Source organism: Pristis pectinata, chromosome 2 (genome assembly GCF_009764475.1).
Source record: "Pristis pectinata isolate sPriPec2 chromosome 2, sPriPec2.1.pri, whole genome shotgun sequence".
Classification (NCBI taxonomy): domain Eukaryota; kingdom Metazoa; phylum Chordata; class Chondrichthyes; order Rhinopristiformes; family Pristidae; genus Pristis; species Pristis pectinata.
The window spans coordinates 30,112,940-30,137,373 of NC_067406.1; the positions used below are offsets into that span (position 1 = coordinate 30,112,940).

Genomic DNA, 24,434 nt, shown 5'->3' on the forward strand with positions numbered 1-24,434 from the left:
CTTTTACCTTATCAATTTCTTGGTTCTCCTTTGCTGATTTCTAAACTACTTCCAATTCTGCTTGTGAACTTGTCAAAGGCTGTGGGCTCTAAAAACCTCACAACTGCTGTACTACCAAGGGTGAATAGGATTATTCTCCTTCCCCTCATCCTCATTAACTCGAGTTAGCCAACCTCTTCTCATAAGTGAAATCCTCCAATGTTGGCAAAAACCACATAAATATTCTCTGTATTCTCTATAATACCACTGCATTTTTCCTGCAATAAGACAAAAACTTTATGTAGTACTGTAGATATAGCCTAACAAATATCTCGTCAGTCACCTCAGAACTCTCAAAACCAGACTGAAAGTATTCATTTTTGATCTCAAGGAATGGCCAAAGAAAATACAGTGTGCTATCTATATCATGCCAAGGAAAGAGTGAACAAAAAGTCCACAGTAAAAAGAATTTTAAGGTCATTTTTATTTCAGGAAGAGACACTGTTGTTCATAATTTGATGAAATAATATAGACGGTCAAATAGAGATTAGATTGGGACAAGAAATTGAAGTTGGAAGGGTTAAGATATTCAGCAAAATGTTCCTCTGTGTGGAAACACTGTCTCATATTAAAATCTCTTCTGCTACTTAATCATCTCTTGTTTTTCTTGTGTCTGTGATTTGCATGTATGTGTGCTTTTTTTTCGCTCGCTCCTCACCACAGCCTCCTTTTTAATTTCTTTTCGGTGTAATTAAGAATCCATATCTAAAATGTTATCCTTAACTGTTCTCTTGAGTAGGTAGTGCTTGACCTGACGAGTATTTCTGTTGTTAGAATTCTGAATCTGAACTGAATATATCTGCAGACATGCTCATTATTTATAGCGAGAGTAGAGCCCACATCCATATATTGGACTTATTTTGATGCTTTGGTTGAATTCTTCTTTGAATTTTGCTCTCTGATTTGGATTTGGCAAATTCAACAAATTTAAATACTGTTTGGCCACCCTCACAGAGGTGAAGCAGAAACTGCTTCCGAGCGTGATAAATGTGTGCCACAACACTGCTTTTGTATTAATAAAACGCAATGAATGGCATTACTAAACAATTTCAAATGTGATGTAATGATAATCTTCAGCTTGACAAGTGAGGGTTACGTTGAATGTTCCATTAAGCTTGCCCTTGCCTCTAGGTACTTCATCATAACACTAAGGTTAACTAGGTTTTCATCTAAAAATATACAGTAGCTAACATTCCCATTGCAAATCAATTGGCCTCAGCATATTGGCTCTAATAGAAGTATGTTGCAGTAAAGCAGTCATTTTAAAATCTGAATGTATGCAGGAAGTATTCTTTTTTTTAAAAGAATTGAATGCTTTCCATTCAAGGATGTGTAACTAAAGATAGGTGGGAGAGGGATTGGTCAAAATGGTTATATAGAAATAATTTATGCTTTATTTATTGCTCAGTGCAGGAGGTGAACACCATACAAAGTGATTGATTTAGTTGATAGTTAATTTAATTATGGGTATTACATATACAGCTGTTGGAGATGATTTGAATTACATGGACTTGTGCCCTTCCCTTCTGAAATGAATCTGATACCCAGCTGAATATCCAGAAATACTAATATTATTAAGCGGAATGTACTGGCAGGAAAGTTCTATGATCAATTATATTTATCAGCAGTTTGTCAGTTATTTCTTCACCTATTCTATGTTGCAGTTGATTTCCATTTGTAAACCCTAATATTTGAAGGATTATGTCCTGAAATTCTATTTGATATATGTGTCTGTTAATCGTTCCCCCAAAGATTCCATGCATTCTATATTTCCACAGGAGGATTGAAGGGAGAGAATGAAACATCTGGGATGCATTTGGCCACCATTACCACCCAGTTATAGTTCTCTTGAGAGAATAGGGAGCAGATTGTGTATTTGTTGAAAAATGTGGAGAAAGGGAGTGAAAATAACTTTTTTTCCCTCCAATATACCTTGTATGCGCTGCCATTAGTATTTCTAAAAGTCAGTTTATGCATTTAAATCTCTTTTGTTTTAAACAATGCAATAAAGGACCAATGCTACAGATTTAATGACACTTAAAAGTGCAATAATTGCCGCCTTCACTAGAAGGATCAGGTGGTTGTGGCAAAGAAGATATGAAAATATATTAGCATTTGATGGAGGCAGTTTCTGTGGAGATGGAGGGATAATGGTCATTCACTGCACTGTACTATTGAATGATTGACTAATTGTTCACTTTTAGTCTCACTGGTCAGTTTTCTGATTCTTTTGTGCCATTCCTGTGCATCTTAGGGCTTTAAAAACAACTAATACAATGCGAGTGATCTGTTTGCGTAGGAAGAAGGGATGTATACAGTGTGCTATGGGTGGGATAATTCATGGAACGTGATCAGATGATCACTGGCAGTTATAACAGTGCTGAGACTTAAACTATAAGATATTTGCTATGATTCAACAACTCTGAAAAACATTTCAGCGTTGAAGCACTTCGGAAATGTGTCTTGCAAAAATCTTGCCAAACAAAAGCAAAACCAAGGTCTTGTGATTGAGACATTGAATGGGAATCCAGATTAATTTGTATTTTTATTTCCCTTCAAACTTTGTTATATTAAAAACAGTATTCTTTTGGTTTAATCAGACCCGGGTAACAGTCTTTCAGCTATGTGAATCAATTCCACTCTGTTTCTGTTTAGGTTCCATTTTCCCTTTGCCTTTGTTTCCGCATCAGATGTGTTAATTGGGTTATGGTATAATTCCTCACAATATAGTTAGGTTTCCTGTTTCTTTTACAAATATTTATTTTTAGAATGAACTAATTTATGTCAATTTTGTTACATTGTTGGCAAATCTCAAACGGTTTTATAAAGTTCTGGACTAAATTATTTTTTGTTTCAAGTACTTAATCTCTCTGTGTCTCTGTGGCTGCGAAAGAGACACCGGGATGGTGTGTTGCCTCCCAGGTGCTAGTGTTGAAGATGTCTCAGAGCGGCTGCAGAATATTCTCAAGAGGGAGGGTGAGCAGCCAGAGATCGTGGTGCACTTTGTCACCAATGACATAGGCAGGAAGGGGAAAGAGGCCCTGCGCAGTGAGCATAGGGAGTTAGGGAAGAGGCTGAAGAGCAGGACCTCCAAGGTAATAATCTCTGGATTACTCCCGGTGCCACGTGCTAGTCAGGGCAGGAATAGGATGATAGAACAATGAAATGAGTGGCTGAGGAACTGGTGCAGGGGGCAGGGTTTCAGGTTCTTGGATCATTGGAACCTCTTCTGGGGCAGGGGTGATCTTTACAAGAAGGATGGGTTGCACCTCAACTGGAGGGGAACCAATATCCTGGCCGGGAGGTTCGCTAGTGCTAATCGGGAAAGTTTAAAGCAGTTTGGTAGGGGAATGGGAACCAGAGCACTGGGTTAGAAAGTGGAGGGATTGAGAGGAAGGCAGATGTAAGAGCCTGTAAAAACAGGCAGGAGCAAAGTAGTAGCCATGATGGGATGGAAAGTTTGAAGTGTGTGTATTTGAATGCTAGGAGTATTATGGGTAAGGGTGGTGCATGGATCAGTATATGGAACTATGATGTTGTGGCCACAACAGAGACTGGTTGAGAGAGGGACAGGAATGGGTGCTTAATGTTCCAGGGTTTTGATGTTTTGGAAAAAATAGAGAGGGAGGTAAAAGAGGTGGGGGAGTTGCTCTACTCATCAGGGGTAATATCACAGCTGCACCTAGAGGAAACATAATGGAATCCACTGAGTCTATATGGGTAGAACTCAAAAATAAGAAAGGTTCAATTTATTTAATGGGATTATACTACAGACCCCCCAATAGCCACTGGGACATTGAGGAACAGATCTGCAGGCAGATTAGGATAAAATGTAAAACTAATAGGGTTGTTGTCATAGGGGACTTCAACTTCCCTAATATAAACTGGAACCTCCTTAGTGTTAAAGGTTTAGATGGGGCAGAATTTGTTAAGTGCATCCAGGAGGGTTTCTTAAATCAATATGTAGATAGTCCAATGAGAGGAGGGGCCATACTGCACCAGGTGTTGGGTAATGAGCCTGGTCAGGTGACTGACCTTTCAGTGGGAGAACAGTTAGGGAACAGTGACTGCAACTCTAAGTTTTAAGATAGCTATAGATAAGGATAAGTATAGACCTAGCGGAAGAGTATTAAGTTGGAGCAAGGCAAATTACGAGAACGTTAGGCAGGAACTGGGGAGAATTAATTGGAAACAGCTGTTTTTGGGCAAGTCCACATCTGACACATGGAGGGTATTTAAAGACCAACTGCATAGAGTACAGGACAGGTATGTTCCAGTAAGGAGGAAGGACAAGAATGGCAAGATAAGAGAACCTTGGATGTCGAGAGAGGTGGTGAATTTAGTCAAGAAGTAAAAGGAAAAATATGTAAAGCTTAGGAAGTTGGGATGAAACGGAGCACTTGAGGATTATAAAGAAGCCAGAAAAGAACTCAAGAAGGGAATTAGGAAAGCCAGGCAGCCCAGGAAAAGTCCTTGGCAAGTAGGTTTAAAGAGAATCCCAAGGCATTCTATACATACATCAAGAGCAAGAAGATAACTAGGGAGAAGGTAAGACCACTCAAAGATGAAAAAGGGAACATGCGCTTGGAAGCGGAGGATATGGGTGAGGTTCTTAATGAGTACTTTGCATCAGTATTTACCAAGGAGAAGGACATGGAGAATAGGGGAGATCAGTGTGGAGCATGCTAATATGCTTGGGTATTTCGAGATAAAGGAGGAGGTAATGTTGGGTTTCTTAAAGAGCATTAAGTTGGATAAGTCCCCGGTGCTTGATGGGATATACCCCAGGTTAATGAGAGAGGCAAGAGATGAGATTGTTGGGGCCTTGACCAATATCTTCATGTCCTCTCTAGCTATAGGCGAGGTCTCGGAGGACTTGCGAGAAGCTAATGTTGTTCCATTATTCAAGAAGGGAAAAAGAGATAATCCTGGTAACTATAGACTGGCGAGTCTCACGTCAGTGGTAGGGAAGTTACTGGGGAGGATTCTTGGGGATAGGATTTATGAGCATTTGGAAAACCATAGCCTAATTAGGGACAGACAGCATGGCTTTGTGTGGGGCAAGTCATGCCTTACTAACTTGATTGAGTTTTTTTGACAAGGTGACAAAGGTGATTGATGAAGGTAGGGCTGTGGATGTTGGGATTTTAGGAAGTGTTTGACAAGGCCCCTCATGGGAGGCTTACCCAGAAGATTAAGATGCATGGGATCCATGGTGAATTGGCCGTTTGGATTCAGAACTGGCTTGCCCGTAGAAGACAAAGGGTAGTGGTCAATGGGACTTATTCTAGCTGGAGGTCTGTGACTAGTGGTATTCCTCAGGGATCCATACTAGAACCTCTGCTGTTTGTGATGTATATAAATGACCTGGATGAAAATGTACATGGGTGGGTTAGTAAGTTTGCAGATGATACGAAAATTGGTGGTGTTGTGGATAGCATAGAAGACTGGCAAAGGATACAGCGGGATATAGATCAGTTGCAGATATGGGTGAAGAAATGGCAGATGGAGTTCAAACTAGCCAAATGTGAAATTTTGCACCTCAGGAGATCAAATGTAAAGAGACAGTACACTGTTAATGGCAAGACCCTTAACTCTGTTGATGAGCAGAGGGATCGTGGGGTCCAAGTTCATAGCTCCCTGAAAGTGGCTAAACAGGTTGATAGGGTGGTAAGGAAGGCATATGGCATGCTTGCCTTCATTAGTCGAGGCACTGAGTTCAAGAGTCAGGAAGTTATTCTGCAGCTTTATAAAACTTCAGTTAGGCCGCATCTGAAATATTGCATTCACTTCTGGTCGCCACATTATAGGAAGGATGTGGAGGCATCGGAGAGGGTACAGAAGAGGTTTACCAAGATGCTGCCTGGATAGTTTGGACAAATTTGGGTTGTTCTCTCTGGAATGGCGGAGGCTGAGGGGAGATCTGATAGAGGTTAATAAGATTATGAGAGGCATAGATAGAGTAGACAGCCAGTATCTTTTCCCCAGGGTTGAAATGTCTAAAACCAGAGGACATGTATTTAAGGTGAGGAGGGGTAAGTTCAAAGGAGATATGTGGGGCGAGTGTTTTTTTTTACACAGAGTGGTGGGTGCCTGGAATGTGCTGCCTGGGGTGGTGATGGAGGCAAATACAATAGGGGAGTTCAAGAATCTCTTAGGCACTTGAATGTGAGGGAAATGGTAGGACATGGAAATTGTGTAGGCAGAAGGGATTAGTTTAGTTGGGCATTTTATTACTAATGTATTTGGTTTGGCACAACATTGTGGGCCAAAGGGCCTGTTCCTGTGCTGTACTGTTCTATACTTAAAAATACTAGAAAATGGAACAGAAGAGTCTAAAAATTAAACCACCTTCTGCCCCCCCCCACGCACCTGCCCCCACCTTTAGTAACAGAACTTGTGGAGTATTGAATCTGGTTGTTACTAATTCGCATGCCTTTTTTGAACGTTACATGTAGTCGTTTTCGTGTGAGGTCAAGTGTAGTGCAATTGTAAAGATCACCAACAATCTGACAATTTAGTAAATAAACAAGGAATTTAAATTCCTCAGTGGATTTGGTAAAAGGGCTGTATTCGTTGTTGAGTTTATATTGTGCATTGTTTGCATTTTTAGTATTTTGGTGGTCAGTTTTTAAAATGGGAACTTACTTTTTTGGAAAAATCAGTCACTTCCTAAATTATTAGAGTAGAAATTAAACATAGGTGTTCTTTCATTGCACATGTGAAGCTCTTGTTCAACTTGAAATAATGACAGATCACTTTTAAAAATGCTAATTAAGCAGTACACTTCTTGTTGCACATGTTATGATGTTTTTTTTTGAACATGCCTCTCCACCCATAGCTCTCTAAGTATTGATTTGCCTGGTGCAGAATGATGCAGATGAATCAGTTACTGAAATTGTTGGTTTTGTTCTCAATTAATCTGAGGCTTGGATATTAGCGGGTAATATCTCTGACTTTACCATGCATTCCTTTGCTTGCAAGAACATGAGGAAAATATTTGTAAAATCTCGGTACTTTGCTTCTGTCAAAGGGAAATGGCCAATGCCAAACAGGTAGATCACTATCTTTTTTTTAATATGGTAACATGTAAAATGTCATTAATCGATAATGCACCGTGGATCTTGGCTCGTTATATACTTGTCTTTATAATTCTAATTCTTTGGTGGGAAACTTGTGAAAAGTGGAGAAATGAATATTCTTTCATGACCTTCAATGAGTAGTGTGCTTCTTTCTTTTGCACTCTTTTACGGGCTGGTTAGAAAACAAATTTCGTTGTGCTTTGTGAGATAATATAAATATGCCAAGGACATATTATCCAAGATAATAGTTGTATTGATTAACTTTTTTGAATTTATTGCATTGTGTTTGACCAGAAACACAAGTTTTATGGATAATATTGTTTTTTTATACCACGTTTATTAAATGTTGCAGATGTCTCAACTTGATTTGTAATTTGGGAAATTGAGATGTGGAACTATTTTATTTGCTAATTAGTTTGGATATTTAAATCAAAAAATTGAAATTAGACAATCTCTGTTCTTGACTTGGAGTTTTCAAATTTGCTGCAAATAAAGTGCAGTAAAATGAAAGGAAGAAGATTAAAATCCGATGTCTATTTTTCTGTTGTCAAAAAATGAATTTTGTTTGAGAAATTCAAAAAGAATAAACAAAATAATTTAACATACAGCCCTTTTAGGCTAGATATACCATTTTGTTTTTATAGATTCATAGAGTTATACAGCACTGAACCAGGCCCTTCAGCCCAACTTGTCCATGCCAATCAAGATGCCTATCCAAGCTAATCCCTTTGCCTGCATTTGGCCCACATCCGTCTAAACCTTTATCCATTCACCTGTCTGAATGTCTCTTAAGTGTTGTAATTGTACTTGCCTCTACTATCTCCTCCGGCAGCTTGTTCCATATACCCACCACCCTCTATGTGGAAAACATGCCCCTTAAATCTCCTTTAAATCTTTCCCCTCTTATCTTAAACTGTGCCCATTAGTTTTAGATGCCCCAACACTGGGAAAAGAATTTTGACTATCTACTGTATCTATGCCCCTCATGATTTTATAAACTTCTATAAGGTCACACCTCAGTCGTCTTCCCTCTTGGGAAAACAGTCCCAGCCTGTGCAATCTTTCCTTGTAACTCAAGCCCTCTTTGACATCTTTGTGAATCTTTAAACTTTAAATCTTGTTTAAATCTGTTCTATAAATGATGCAAGCAATTCCCAGAAATTCCTCCATTGTACTTTCTAGGCTTGGCTGGACTTAAAAACTTGGCTGGAAAAATTGCTTTTTTTATTCATAGTTAAGTGAAGAATATGATTTATCTAGTGACTTTTTAAAACCAGTTAAGTACTTTCTTCAAGTGTAATTGCTGCCATAATGTAGAAAAATGCAGCAGCTAATTTGTGAATAATAAGTAACACAACCAGTTGATATGATAAATATTTTCTTTCATGCTGTTGCTTGGATGCTAACTTTTTATCCTGACATTGAGAACTCCCCTGTGTATTTCTCTTTGAATGGTGCCCATTGAACTTCTCTAAATTCTCCATGTCTCGACTAATATTTATCCCTCAATCTACGTCACTTTTTTAAAAACAAACTATGGTCACATTTTCTTTTTGACAACAACATATGGTCCAAAAGATGCTTTTGGGATATACTGGAGGCAAGACAGTTTTTGAGATAGATCAGTCTGTGTTAAATCCAAAAGATAGTTCCTTCAACTCCCTTGTTTTGTACCAAAGATGTCAAACTAGATTTATATGATTGGGTGAGGAATAAACTTGTAATTTTCTAACTTGGAGCTGAAGCTGGGAATGCAAAAAAACTTGTGAAGGAGCTGTCCAGTAATTCACTATGTGACTCAAGATAAAACAGATTTCAGTTTAAAGAACTGTTTTACAGGATTATCAAAATAGTAAAATTAACCAGTTTGAGTTTTAATAATACAATGTATTCAAAGTAATTGAAATAATAGATTAGTTAAATAACACGTTTATAGTTCGATACATTTAACGTGTGCTGGCTAAGATTTTCTTATGATCTCTAGTTATAAAGTCAATTAATTGATGACATTTTTTTTCCACAAAAAGGATTCCTGCAGTTAATCTACAGTGCTGTGGCTCCTCAGCAATTTGAGTAGAAATTGACTTGGTCTCTGGCTTGGGTTGCAGGGTTGTTGATTGCAGCACACATTTTGTCGAACCAATTCTTTGATTATCCGCAGCTAGGGGGTCAAGTAGTCCTTTATAAATGGTAGGAGTACCTGTAATTTTTTTTTAAAGTGTGTGTAAAGCAGACGATACATGAGCCAATAATTTTCTGCTGATATTGTGAACTGAGAATAAAGCTCAACTGTTTCTTGGAAGTGAACATACCTGGCGGAAACACGAGACACATTTAATGCGATGTCATTTATACCTATAGGTTTGGTATAAATGTGGGAAATTTTGCATGATTCAATCGCAGATTATGTTCTTTGACCACATGTCCAAGCTGTTCAAATGTTGCTCTGTAATATACATGAAAGGGAACAGCAGTTTCTGTGGAGGTGGGAGGGGAAAGATTTAAGAGTCCTGAGAGGCAAGTTTTTTCACACAGGGTATTGGAACAAGCTGCTAGAGGAAGTGGTAGAGGCAGGTATAATTGTGATGTTTAAAAGACATTTAGACAGATATATGGATAGGAAACATTTTCAGGATATGGGCCAAATGCAGGCAAATGGGACTACCTCGGGTAGGGAACTTGGCCGGCATGGATGACCTGGGCCAAAGGGCCTGTTGCTTTGTTGTATAACTGATTCTGACTCAGTGAAGATTCTGGTTTGTTGAGTCTTTTTAATTGGTCTGAGCTGCAACAACAAATAGTTGGTGGTTATGGGGTCAAAGGAAATTGGTTATTTGCCAACCATTGCCTTTCCTCTCACTGTTTATATGAAGGAGCAATTGATCTTTGGGGGAAAAATCCAAGCAGACATCCACTTTTAATCCTTGCTTCCTATCCAAAGAACTATTTTTAAATTGGGTCACACTAGCAGGGCTCATCCCTAATGTTTTTTTAATGTTTATCTTCAGGATCTGAGTGTCACCCACAAGGCCAGTGTTTATTGCCCTTCTCTAATTGCCGTTGAGAATATGGTGGTGAGCTGCCTTCTGGTGTTGTTGGGTAGGGAGTTCAGGGGATGATGAAAGGCTGGCAGTATATTTACAATCTGCGCCTTGGAGGGGAACTCACAGGTGGCGGTGTTTCCATGTCCTTTTTGGCGGTGCAGGTCATGGGTTTGGAAGGTGCTGTTAGTGGAGCATGGATGAATAACTGCACTGCATTTTGTGGATGGTATACACTGCTACCATTTTGTGCCAGTTGTAGAGACGACGAAGATTTCAGACCTGCTTTTGTCACCAGTATTATTTATGTGGCTGGTGTAATTGAGTTACAGATCTAGGCCTTGCTGCATGTAGGCATGGCTGCTTCATTTGCTGAGCAGTTACAAATGGAATTGAACATAGCACACTCATCAGCAAACATCCCCACTTTTGACATTGTATTGGAGGTCATTGTTGAGGCTGAAAATGACCTGGGGCTGGATTGGTTCACCTCCAACAACCATATTCATCTTATTTTGTGCAAGGTATGACTTCAGGATTGGTCCTGGTGAAACCCCAAGTGGGCATTGGTGAGGAGGTTATGCATGAGAAAGTGCCTCTTGATAACACTGTAGATGACTTTGATGATTGAGGGTGGACTGATTAGGTAGTGATTAGCTAGGTTGGATTTCTCTTGCACTAAGAAGGTTTTGGATGAAGCACCTTGAGCCCTTTTTGTCACATTAGGGGTGGTACTTTGGATTTGGGTAGGAAATTTCCAGTAATGATGAAGGAATGACAAAATGCATTCAAGAAAGAATGTGTGTTTCTTGGAGAGGAGCCAAGAAACACACATTTTTTGTTGCTGCTCTTGCCCTTCTCTGTGCTAAATGTGAAGTGCTCTCAAATGAAAACAGTGAACTACGGGTTTAATCCTGGAGCCACAGTGATAGAAAGAACGGATATTGAGCTAACGTCCTGAAGCACTGTTTGCTGTTATTTTCAGTTGTTTAGGCATCATCATGTTTACCTTGTCATATTTACATGAATCAGGGAGTGATTTGGCCAAAACTACAATAGATGGTGCTGGATATACTCAGAACATTAGGAAGGAGTTAATATTTCAGATAGATGACCCATCACCAGAACTGAGAAAAGTTAAAGATGAAGTTGTAAATTGCAATGTGGGGCAGAGAGGACAAAGGGGAGACACAGAGACAAGGGAGGTCTGTGATAGGGTGACAGGCAGGAGAGGTTGAAAATATTAATCCGACTGTTTTTAAGTTGCTGATACAATATTCTTTCCAGAGACTAGAAAAATCTGAACTTTGTATTTTCTCTCCTAGTCTAAGGTTGTGATCTCCTCCAGAAGTAATGGTGCTATTGACATTGTGGCATTCCACTGGTTTCAGGATGATCTATCCTCACCAATGACTAGTCTTTTCTTTCTCTCCTTCATTAAGTTTTCAGTCCTTGGGAATCACTCCAACTATGCTTTGCTGAAATCAAAATAACTTTAACAGGTTCACTATCTTCAGAGAACTGAAAAGTATTCAGACATTACTTTTGCTCTTTAATATTGTGCTTTCTACCTCTTGTGGTCCATATATCTTGTGGTTTATCACATATTCCTTCGAGGCTTCCAAGTGTAATTTCCCTGCAATGGCTGACTGATTTTTTTTTACTTCTTGGGTATCTTTTTGATCCTTATTATAGGGTGATTCCTAAAAGATGCTTACTAGAGCATATCCAATTTTACACAATTACTTAAGCAGCATTGTGTAATCCAGTCACGTTAGCCTGATAAGCATCAGGCTAACAGTTCACAAGAGTTTTCCCACAGCTTCCATAGAGTTTCATCATAAAAATAGAAAGGTAAACCCTACAACAAGAATTTTTAATGAAGAAACATACTGATTCAAATTTGTTCGTATCAACAAGTATAGTTGTAGTCTACATAGAGTCAAGTAACGCAGCATGGAAGCAGCTCCTTCGGCCCAACTCATCCATGCTGACCAAAGTGCATGGATTTCGATAATGTCTTTGACTAGGACCCATGTGGGAAATGGGTCCGGTAGGTTAGAGCATATGGGATCCAAGACAAGTTAGCAAATTAGATCCAAAATTGGTTTTGTAATGGGAGGTGAAGGGTAATGGGCAGACAGCACCAGAGGTCATATTGTACCTGGATTGCTGGAGTTGTGACATAGCTGCACTACCTGCATTTCCACTGTGCTACCTGTGAAGGGAAAATTTCTTGGGTGGGAATAGAAAAATCAGGATAAATGTGTTTGCAGTTCCTGGTGGTGATTACAGGTTTCTTTGACCTGGTGTTTGCCCTGCATCACAACCACTGAGTCATGGGATGAAGTTAAGTGAAAGGCAAAGGGGAAAAAAAATGCAAATAGAAGCACATTGAAATTGGAATCAGAAATAACTGACCTGAATTCCTTTTATAACAATTAATCTTAGATATTAAAAAAAATTGGAATTTCAATTTAAATATTCTCATCATTGTTTTGAAATCCCCCCATGACCCTTGTATCTCTGTAGCTCTGCAGTCCATCAAGTATCTGAGATCTTTGCACTTATCTGATTCTAACCTCTTATGGATCTTTTATTCTAGTTGCCTCAGCATTGGCGGCAATGTCTTCAACTGTTTTGGCTTAAAATTCCAGAACTTTGGCCATTACTTTTAAGACATTCATGAAAATTTACCTTTTGATCAAGCCTTAGGTAACTAATGATGACATTGAAAGTGTTGCACATGTAAAATTTTTTGAAAATGGTTGTATGAAACATCCTGAGATATTTCCCCACATTAATGGAATTATATAAAAACAAATTTTGCTATACAGAGATACACACTTAAAAGAGAATAAATACAATTTGGGATGTATACGTAGATGTGACAGTATTCATCATCAATGCATGTTGAAGTAATGATGCATTTTACAACTTGTCTCATTTATATGCTGAAAATCATTGCAACCACTGTTGATGTTTTTAGCTCTTAACCGATCTTAAGCTTGCTGTTCAGCCATGAGGATACAATATGTTCCATGCCCAAGGCTAAATCGTTAACTGGAAATGTGTAGGATTGATATGAGCAGTGGAAATTCACAGCAACACATTGAGCAGTGATGTGAAGAGTTGCAAATAGACAGTTGTTGCGATGGCTGCATGTTGAAGCTGGCACGTTTTTGTAGGTTAGAGAATAATAATTGTCAGTTTCAGGCTAATCGCAGATTAACAGTTCTAATAAGCCAAAACAAGCACTATATTCTGCATGGAAGTTTATTGCAACTATGTGTAAAGCTTAGTAATTAATTGAAACAACAATTCTAGAATGTGATTCAGTTTGGTCTCATGGCAATCTGCTTACAAAGCAGTAAATGTTGGTTACCATCATAAAGAGACCAGATGTATTAAAGTTTCTTTTTCAGCTCTACATATATATTTGAAACCCTTTTTACATTTTCTCATTACAGAATTATGTGGAGCATAGGGTAGATAAACTTTTCCTCTTGGCAGGAGTGTCTGTAACCAGAGACCATTAGTTTAAACTAAGGGGTAATAGATTTAGAGGAAGAATATTTTGCCCAGAGGATGGTTGAAATCTGAAACAAACTGCCTGAGGGTGACATGGTACCAGGTACTCTCACATTTAAGTTGTATTTAGATAAGCATTTGAAACAGCATGGCGTGGAAGCTATGGGCCAAATGTTGGAAAATGAGATTAGTATGATGGCTGGCTCAGGTACAGTGGCTCGAAAGGCCTGTTTCCATGCCCTATGCTTCATGTGATAGGAGTATTTTGAAACCTGAATGGTGGGAGGGTAAGAGTAAGTAGGGCGGTTGTACATCTCTTGTGTTTGGACAGAAAGGTTCTATGGAAAGGATGGTGGCTGTTAGTGGAAATACAAGTATGTTATAGAGCAATCCAGAGGCTATAGTTCCTTTGGAGTAGAGAGGTTTGAATCCAAGACTCTGAAATATTTTTGTCCCATTCAGCCCTTGAGGCACCTTTTAATCCCATGTCCTCTCAATCACAGAAGCAGCCAACTTCATCCTTCACATCATTGCTTAGTTATGGTTCATCTGCCTGATTTTGATACAATAATCCATGCTTTTGTCACTTTATTGTTGTATTTATTATTACCATATATATTGTTTACTCTGTGAGCTTCACTTGAGCAAGGAATTTCATTGCACCTTTGTGTATAAGACAGTATGATTGAATCGAAGATGTAAAAACACAATATTAAAAGTAAAGATTGTTTAACTGTTTAGTAGATTGATGGTATAATTGCTGAGAACACTGATGTAAAGTACTGAAAACTATTGTAAAAGAGGTGCACTGCAGCTTTTGAATTGATGTAGCAAATGCAACCAAAATAGAGAGGGATTGGATTATAAGGAGCTAATGAAAATAGCAAATGTAGTTTCTCTGAGGGATCATAACATAGCAACTTGGTATTTCATAATCTTGGGGAATGCTTTATAGTGGAGCTAGTTCTTTTAAGTTTTTTTTAAGATCTAGGCATCATCGACAAGGTCAGCATTTATTGCATATTGCCTTTGTACTGGGTGGCTTACTTGGCCATTTTGGAGGGCATAACTAAACTTGTGATTTTTTTTAATACATTGTGTAACTGTTTTACAGATTTAATACAAAACAGTTTTTCTTGGGTTACTGACAAGATATACTCTCTAAAATTAAAAAGTTTTGAATTCAAGTTCCTGGTGAAATAGTTCTGAAGTTTTTGAGAACTTGTAATTTATTCATCATAATTGCAACTATTTCATTTCTAATATAATTTTTGCATGCTCCTAAACAGGCCAAAGGTAAAAATGGCTGGAAATAGCCTGGTGTTGCCTATTGTGCTGTGGGGCCCCAAAGCTCCAACACATTGCATTTCAACATTACTGGTGATGGATGATTTAGCAACCATTGTTACAGGATGTCATGATGGGCAAATTTGTCTCTGGGATCTAACTCCAAAAATAGAGGTTAGTTCTTAAATTGTGCTTACTATTTAGAATGACAAAATTCATTATAGAAATTGTCTGTTTAGGTTATCAAGCTTGAGCAAGTATTTATCTCTGCATAAGCCACATAATTTAAGTCTATTGTGACTCGAGAATGCCAGATCTCCTGTGATATTACACAGTTTCATATGTAGTATGCAGTAACTTTCTTGATACCTTAATGTTTCAGATTCTACTTTCACTTTGATTCTGTCTATCCTTCTTTTCCTCTCTTCCCATCCACTTTTCTTTTGTTTGCTCCCCCTCCACAGACCACTTTCTCTCCCCTCTGTTTTATTCATTTGTTCTTGATGATTGTATTGGTTGGGGAAGGTATGTAAATAGTGCTATTTTAAAATAGCACTAAACCCTATCAAATCAGGCACACAGTGAAGGGGAACTGAGTATAGATTGAGAAACAGAAAAATGACATTTTTTAAAAATTGTAACAATGAGAAGCTGAGTGATTCAGACTTTACACTTAATTTCCAATGCTGGAGATTTTGTTTGGTATTGATTTAGGCTTACCATGCTCTTTTGCCAGATAGGATACATTTCTTCATCACCCTGCCTTTTCTGTACAATATTATTTATAAACTAAAGATCCTCTGTCTCTGTATATCTTTAATAAAATGGAGCCAAGCTCTTAACATGCTTCAAGTATGATCCAACAAAATTTCTATAAATCCAATATTGCTTTATACACTTTTTATTTTTCCTTATTTTCCTCACACAGCCACTAGTTTTTTCTCTCCTTCCCATTTTGCCTTTCTCTGCCACTTATTCTTTGTTTTGTCTTGCTTTTGAATTTATATCTCTTGCCTGGCCTCACCTTTATTGTGCAAAGGCTGTATTGAAGGCCACGTTTTTGTGGAAAGAGTATCAGATAACTCTACCCATTTATTTTGTTCATCTTTTTAGAGCTAAAGGTACTTTTTTTGTTTGGTCATTAATTTTATTAAGCTTTACTTCTGCCAAAGAAAAAAATCTTGCAGTAAATAATACAAATGCCTTAAGTTTTGTAGATTGCTCATTTCCTTGAAATGTACTTAATAGTTTGAATAGCCATTCGAAGAACAGATGGGTACTTGTTTGTCTTTTTCCTTCATAATGAGACCCAGAGCATCATGCCCTTAATTCACTGTAGTTTAAAAAATGCTGTGTAAAAAAAACTTTATTAACAGTGAATTCTTTGATTGTACGCTAAACAGTTATTAAAAGCTGACTATAAGTTGCAGGAATTTGTTTTCGAAATTGTGCGATAACTAATTTTATGTTGTGTGTGTGTATTCACAGATCATTCCAAGGGCTTTGCTGTTTGGCCACACATCATCTATCACTTGCCTTTCTAAAGCTAATGCCAGCACTGACAAACAGTATGTTGTTAGTGCATCTGAAAGTGGGTGAGTAAGTTTGTAAATGGGAGACCCTGAGCATGTTGTAAAACCAATATAATAGCACTATCAGTTTAAAACACTTTTAAATTTGGAATTGGGAGTGCTTGATGATGGAAGAAGTATTATTCCTTTACCAAAAAGTCAGAGTTTGATACCAGAAGTTAGAAAGGGAATTGGTCCATAAAATTCAAAAGAAGAGAGACCAATTTTCATGGTGCTCAAAACAAACAAGTCTGTTTGGAGCCATGACTTGGTTCGGAGGAAAATTTACAGCTTTGAAATGTTTTAATTTGATAGAACTTGTATTTCTAGAAGATGTTGTCAAAATCCATATTGAGATGATTTGTGTTGGTTTCGCTGTTTTTTTAGTGACTCTGGTTATTTAATCACCAAACAATAATTTTCTGTTTGAGAGGGCAGGATGAACAACAAGTGTGATCTGGATTTCAGAAATTCAAGATATTGGGTAATTGAAATTGAGGGTGTTCTGTTTGGGGAAAGAGATTCTAAAGTAATGCAACAGAAGTTTTCAAGTTTGTAATTCTAAAATCATGACACTGCATAAGGAAGCCATTAGCCCAGTGAGTTCATGCTGGCTCACTGTGGAGTAATTTGTTCAGTCCCTATTTTCCTGCTCTTTCCTTGAAACCTTAATAATTATTTTCCCTAAAGTGAGGAAAGCCATGATTGGCTCTGCTTTTTATTATCCATACGGGCATGGTTCACCTGTGGCAATTGCTTCTAGAGCAGAGAGCATGCCTATTCCAAAATCTAGTTAGGAGAGCTCACTAATGCAAATCAATGTTGCAGACTCATGGATATCACTATCTGCATTTATCCTGATGGTATACACGAACCTTATTTACCAATATAGTGTAGAGCACAATCCTTGCCACAAATATGTACATGTGGATTAGTTGCCATCTTGGAACCGAAATGATTTTGTAGTCTCAAAAAGAAACTCCCATTGTTGCATTGAACTTTGCTTTCCCAGCCTTAGGCAGCTAGGATAAATAACATTCTGTGCAACCCTGTTGCATTCATATTTGTTCTACTCATGCTAAACTATGTTTAATTAAATTAATAACATCCCGTTAATATCACATTGTTCATACAAAAAATATTTCTTGCAGAGAGATGTGTCTTTGGGATGTGAATGATGGACGATGTATAGAATTTACTAAATTGGCATGCACGCATACTGGCATACAAGTGAGTAATGTTGAAATTGCTGGGATTCTGGCAAACATTTACTTAAAAGAAATCTTGAATGTGAAGAAACTGTGTCCAATTTATTGTTGTTGTGAAATGCCAATTGGCCTCTTATGATGCAAAAGCATTTGTATTATTCTGGTTTCAAATTAGGGAGCAAGGCACATAAATTGCTTGGGGATGTTGACCAATTATTAATTTGTTATATTATTTGTACATAATTTAACAATGTTTACATAGATCATCTGAGTATTTGTTAATAATCATATGAAGATATGCTACTATTGTAAATGCTTTGAATGTTTAAAAATTCAATGTAATTTTATGCACATAAGAAAGTGGGATTCATGTTATAGGGTACATGTGGATAAGGTGGGAGAAGTTCAAGCTGGGAAGCCAGGTTAGTGCAATGTTGAAAAAGCTGACTAGTTGAGCTTTGACTGACAAGCAGACTCATTCAACAACAAATCAGAAGGATATGGATTTGGTAGTTCTGAGGGAACAGCAGGGTAAGGGGAGGAGGTGGTCAAATGAACACTGAAGGTGTGCAATCCGGTTTAATCTGAGGCAATCAATAGTTTTATTGTGTGGTTATGGAATGAATGATAGAGATCCAAGTCCATTTCTTCTGTTCCTTATATTTAACTGGCAGAATTTGAATTATAACCAAGACTTGACACAGGACAAACCAGTCTGAAAGAATGGAAATGGTGGAGGGGAATAAGGGAGTTGATGAAGAAGTAGAATTGTGCCATCAGTGTACATGTGAAAACTAGTCTCAATAGTGTGAATCATTTTGCCAAAGGGCAGCTTATGAATAAGGAGGAGGTGAAGAGCATTGAGAAACAATTGTTTTCAGTGAGCAGCTTCAGAACAAGAGCAGCCGTTGTAAGAGTGGACCAGTGTAGGAGTGGGAATCTGAGACTTTGCCTTAAGAGTCTTTGGTGAGGAGGCACAGGTGAGTAGCAGGTAAGAACAAGTAAGTTTTTTTTAATAGTAGTTAAACAAAAAGACACTAAATTACAATTAAATAAAGTAGGGATGCAGGATCAGGTGATGGTGTTGCAGCTGCATGACATAGGAGCTGGTGGACCCCATTGTGGTTCCTGGTGACCACATCTGCAGCAAGTGTTGGTTGCTCGAGGAACTCGGTCTCAAGGTTGATGACCTGGAATCTGAGCTTCAAACATTGCGACGCATCAGGGAGAGGGAGAATTATCTGGACGCTGTGTTTCAGGAGACAGTCACACCCATTAAATTAACTACTTCAAATTCAGTCTGTAGTTAGGGACAAGAGAGTGTGACTGCAATTAAGGTAGATGGGGGGGGATCCAAGAGGTAGTGCTGGAGGAGCCTCAGCCCTTGAGCTTGTCCAACAGGTCTGAGATTTTTGCTCCCTGTGTGGATGAGAGTGGGGCCTGTAGCAAGGATGAGCAACTGAAGCATGGCACTATGGTTCAGGGGGCCATTCAAGAGGGGGAGAGAAGAAAAATGTAGCTGTGATTGGGGATAGTATAGTCAGGGGGATCGAGAGTCTCGAAAGCTGTGTTGCCTGCCAGGTACCCAGGTTCAGGACATCTCATCTGACCTGCAGAGAAATTTGGAATGGGAGGGAAAAGATCTAGTTGCCATGGTCCATGTGGGTACCAATGATGTAGGTAGAACAAGGAAAGGGGTTTTGCTGAGGGAATTTGAGCAGCTTGGGACTAAATTAAAAAGCAGAACCAAAAAGGTAATAATCTCTGGATTGCTACCTGAGCCATGTGCAAATTGGCACAGGGTCAATAAGATCAGAGAATTAAATGCATGGCTCAAAGATTGATGTGGGAGAAGTGGGCTTGAGTTCATGGGACATTGGCCCCAGTATAGGGGAAGGAGGGAGCTGTTTCGATGGGACAGGCTTCACCTGAACCATGCTGGGATCAGGATCCTGGTGAATCGCATTACTAGGGCTGTGGATAGGGCTTTAAACCAAATAGTAGAGGGGTGGGTTCAACAGATTGGAAAAGTATGGATAAAGTAAAAAGGAAGGAGAGTGCAGGAGAGGTTACTTTACTGAAATCTTCAGAATAAAGAACAAGACAGAAAGTTTAGAAAGGGATAAGAATTTAACTTCAGGCAACGTGGAGACAAATTTGAGAAGAAAGGTGGTGAATGCAGGACTGAAGGTGTTATATTTGAATGCATGCAGCATACGAAATAATGTAGATGAGCTTATAGCGCATTTAGAAATTGGCAGGTATGATGTTGTGGGCGTCACAGAGTCGTGGTCGAAAGATCACAACTAAGAACTAAACATCCAAGGATACACATCCTATCAAAAAGAGGCAGGTGGGCAGAGGGGGTGGGGTGGCTCTGTTGGTAAAAATGAAATCAAATCCTTAGCTGGAAGTGACATGGGATCAGAAGATGTAGAATCCTTGTGGGTAGAGTTAAACTGCAAAGGTAAAAAGACCATGATGGGAATTACATACAGGCCTCTGAATAGTAGCCAGGATGTGGGGTACAAATTACAACAGGAGATAGAAAAGGCATGTAAAAAGGGCACTGTTACGGTGGTCATGGGGGATTTCAATATACAGGTAGATTGGGAAAAATCAGGTTGGTATTGGATTCCAAGAGAATGAATTTGTAGAATGCCTATGAGATGGCTTTTTAGAGCAGCTTGTGGTTGAGCCCACTAGGGAAAAGGTGATTCTGGATTTGGTGTTGTGTAATGAACCAGATTTAATTAGGGAACTTAAGGTAAAGGAACCCTTAGGAGGCAGTGATAATAATATGATAGAATTCACCCTGCAGTTTGAGATGGAGAAGTTAAAATCTGATGTAATGGTATTACAGTTGAGTAAAGGTAACTACAGAGGCATGAGAGAGGAGCTGGCCAAAGTTGATTGGAAGGAGACCCTAGCAGGGATGAGGGTAGAACAGCAATGGCAGGAGTTTCTGGGAGTAATTCGGAAGATGTAGGATCAATTCATCCCAAAAAAGAAGCATTCTGAAGGGAGGATGATGCAATCATGGCTGACAAGGGAGTCAAACACAGCATAAAATCAAAAGAGAGGGCAAACAATATTGCAAAAATTAGTGGGAAGCTAGAAGATTGGGAAGCTTTTAAAAACCAACCGGCAACTAAAACAGCAGTTAAGGGGAGAAGAAATGAAATATGACGGGAAGCTAGCCAATGATATATAAGAGTATACCAAAAGTTTTTTCAAATTTATAAAGAGTAAAATAGAGGCACGAGTGGACATCGGACCACTGGAAAATGATGCTGGAGAGGTAGTAATGGGGAATAAATACGTGGTGGATGAACTGAATAAGTATTTTGTGTCAGTCTTCTCCGTGGAAGACACCATCAACATGCCAGAAATTTGAGAGAGTCAGGAGGCAGAAGTGAGTGTAGTCGCTATTACTATGGAGAAGATGCTTGGGAAGCTGAAAGAGCTGAAGGTAGATAAGTCACCTGGACCAGATGGACTACATCCCATGGTTCTGAAAGAGGTAACAGAAGGGATTGTGGGGGCATTAGTAGTAATCTTTCAAGAATCACTAGATTTAGGAATGGTTCGGGAGGACTGGAAAATCGCAAATGTCACTTCACTCTTTAAGAACGGAATGAGGCAAAAGACAGGAAATTTTAGGTCAGTTAGCCTGACTTCAGTGGCTGGTAAGATATTAGAGTCCATTATTAAGGATGAGGTTTTGGGGTACTTGGAAGCGCATGATAAAATAAGCCAAAGTCAGCATGGTTTCCTTTAGGGGAAATCTTGCCTGACAAATCTGTTGGAATTATTTGAGGAAGTAACAAGCAGGATAGACAAAGGAGAGTCAGTGGATGTTGGTTACTTGGATTTTTATAAGGCCTTTGACAAGGTTTCGCACATGAGGCTGCTAAACAGGATAGGAACCCATGGTATTACAGGAAAGGTATTAACATGGGTAGATTGGCTGACTGGCAGAAGGCAAAGAGTGGGAATAAAGGGGGCCTTTCCTAGTGGTGTTCCGCAGGGGTTGGTGTTGGGTCTGCTACTTTTCACGTTATGTATTAATGATCTGGATGACGGAATTGATAGCTTCATGGCCATGTTTGCGGATGAAACAAAGATAGATGGAGGGGCAGGTAGTGTTGAGGAAGCAAGGAGTCTAATGAAGGACTTGGACAGGTTGGGACAATGGGCAAAGAAGTGGCAGATGGAATATAGTGTAGGTAAGTGTATGGTGATGCACTTCAGTAGAAGAAATAAAGGCATGGACTATTTTCAACACGAGAAGAGAATTCAGAAATCAGAGGCACAAAGGGACTTTGGAGTCCTAGTGCAGGATTAGAGTGGACTTGGAGAGGATGTTTCCAGTAGTGGGAGAGTCTAGGACCAGAGGGCACAACCTCAGAATAGAAGGATGTCCCTTAGAACAGAGATGAGGAGGAAATCCTTTAGCCAGAGGGTGGTGAATCTGTGGAATTCATTGCTGCAAGACGGCTGTGGAGACCAAGTCATTGGTTATATAAAGCGGAGGTTGATAGGTTCTTGATTAGTAAGGCTGTCAAAGGTTACAGGGAGAAGGCAGGAGAATGGGGTTGAGAGGGAAAAATAAATCAGCCATGATCGAATGGCAGAGCAGACTCGATGGGCCAAATGGCCTAATTCTGCTCCTGTGTCTTACGGTCTAAGAGGGCATACTTAAAGTACAGAGACTACCATAACAGCTACTTGTACTTGCACTTGTATGTTGGAAAACATTCCCCATCATTTGAAAAGATCCCTCACAGTCATGTGTTGTCTCCATAACACAACTGAAAATGGGATATCTCATGAGCAGATTGGTTAGAGGTGCGTTTTGACAGGGCACACTTAAAGTGGTGGGGGGGATGTGAGGAGAAAGAACATTTGAGAAATTTGAGATGTGAATTTCAGAAATTAGAATCCACACATCTGAAACCATGACTGTGAATAGTGGTACAGAAGTCATGGTCAATGCGCAAAATCCAGAACTGAAGGAACTCTGTTCATGGAGAATTGTAGTTATACACGTAAGAAAGGGCAAAATCTTGGAAGTATTTGAGAAGGAAGATGAAAATTATTTTTGAAATGTAGAGAAATGAAACTTACTTCCAAAAAGGCTGTGACTTAATGGTTAATCATAATGTTCAAATTTAAGATTAAAACACTTTTTTGTTTAGCAGGTCTTAAAAGAAATGTTGGCAAAGGGAGTTAAGGTAACAGATCAAATTAACTAGCAGAACAGATTTGGGCTGAATAGCTCTTTTATCTACTCCAGAGGTATTGGCGTGAAAACAAACAAACTTCAGTTGCATCACTGTGATCAGATAGCTAAGATTGGAATAAGCAGAGGTAAGTTGGGCATTGGATAAGATATATTAGAAGAAGATGGCACAGTCAGTTGTATCAAAGGTTGATAAGTGCCACATTCAGAGAGGATGGTTGGGTCTGTGCCTGGGTATTGCAGAGAGTGTAAAACTAGTTATATAACTTCATACAGAGTTGTATGCTAATTGGAATAGGATTAACATATGAAGGCATTGGTAGAGTTATTAAAAACATAGAGGCGGGAATATTAGTTTAAACTTTACTAATATGTTTGTATGTTTTAAAAAAAAGTTTTATCAGTTCAATGTTGGAACTCAACGTGAAGGAAGACTGCTTTGTTATGGACATTATCCAGAAATTCTTGTTGTTGATGCCACAAGTCTGGAGGTCCTTTATTCTTTGGTCTCCAAGATTTCTCCTGATTGGATTAGTTCACTGAGCATTATACGTTCACTGAGAACACAAGGTGAGGAATTCATTTTTTTCCCCAGTCCATATATGTATTGTCTTCATATGATTAAAAGTAAAAATTTAAATTTTGATTACAGTTTTTTTTCTGTTGCTGTTGATTTTGAATTATCTCAATAAGGATGATCTATTCTTGAGTTTCACATTGCAAAGATGCTTGCTCTGGTTGCTAAATTTATGATACTTCTTGCACACTAAACACTACATTTTTTTGATTTACCTGATTTCAATATCTGTTAGTTAATTTGAAGGTTTTTTTTAGCCATCAAAGCAAGATAGGCCATCTGCAAATTTGTTTATTTATGCAATTTTCTGTTGCTTTTAAATTTTTGGGGAGGCGTATTGGGTATTATCCCAAAACAGGTTCTCTTTCTTACCTGTTAATGGGACACCTAGTGTTGATCAATTAAATTAGGAAATGTATTTGTCCATGCACACACTTGACCTGAGGTCCAGAGAATTCTTTGACATAGAAATAGCAGAGAAGGTCTGTCAACATATAGGCCTGAAATGTACTCGTGGTTTGAAAGAGCTCTGCTGGCAAGGTGCTGCTCACAGTTGTGCCCATTCATAACTTGTGCACCTGCACACTGAATGACAGAACATGCCGCTCTCCTCTGGAGACACCACTGATTCCTGAGAGGGTTCCTGATCAACCTGAGCTGAGGCTGGATAAATTTCTTATCTGGCACCACAGCTTTATCTGTTGTCCCTCATTCATCTGAAAGGGTTGCTGACCTTTATTGCAAAGGTAAGTTGAGGTTAAGTTTTTCATTTCGCTTTAGTGTAGAAACACTTGTAAAGGCTTTTGTCAGGATGAGCTATCGAAAGGCTATCAGGGTGGTGCCTCAGGATCTT

The 24,434-nt window shown here is 38.8% G+C and overlaps 1 protein-coding gene across 4 annotated transcripts in view; it reads left to right on the plus strand.

Annotated features, from left to right (window-relative positions):
- LOC127567567 (WD repeat-containing protein 7) overlaps window positions 1–24,434 on the plus strand; it is a 499,658-nt gene that overhangs the window by 18,502 nt on the left and 456,722 nt on the right. For all 4 annotated transcript variants that reach the window (XM_052010610.1, XM_052010607.1, XM_052010608.1 and 1 more), the window contains exons 3-6: window positions 14,983–15,154; window positions 16,469–16,575; window positions 17,703–17,781; window positions 23,400–23,574. In XM_052010610.1, coding sequence (XP_051866570.1) covers window positions 14,996–15,154; window positions 16,469–16,575; window positions 17,703–17,781; window positions 23,400–23,574 — 520 coding nt within the window. In that variant the 5' untranslated portion in view covers window positions 14,983–14,995. The remainder of the gene's footprint in view (window positions 1–14,982; window positions 15,155–16,468; window positions 16,576–17,702; window positions 17,782–23,399; window positions 23,575–24,434) is intronic.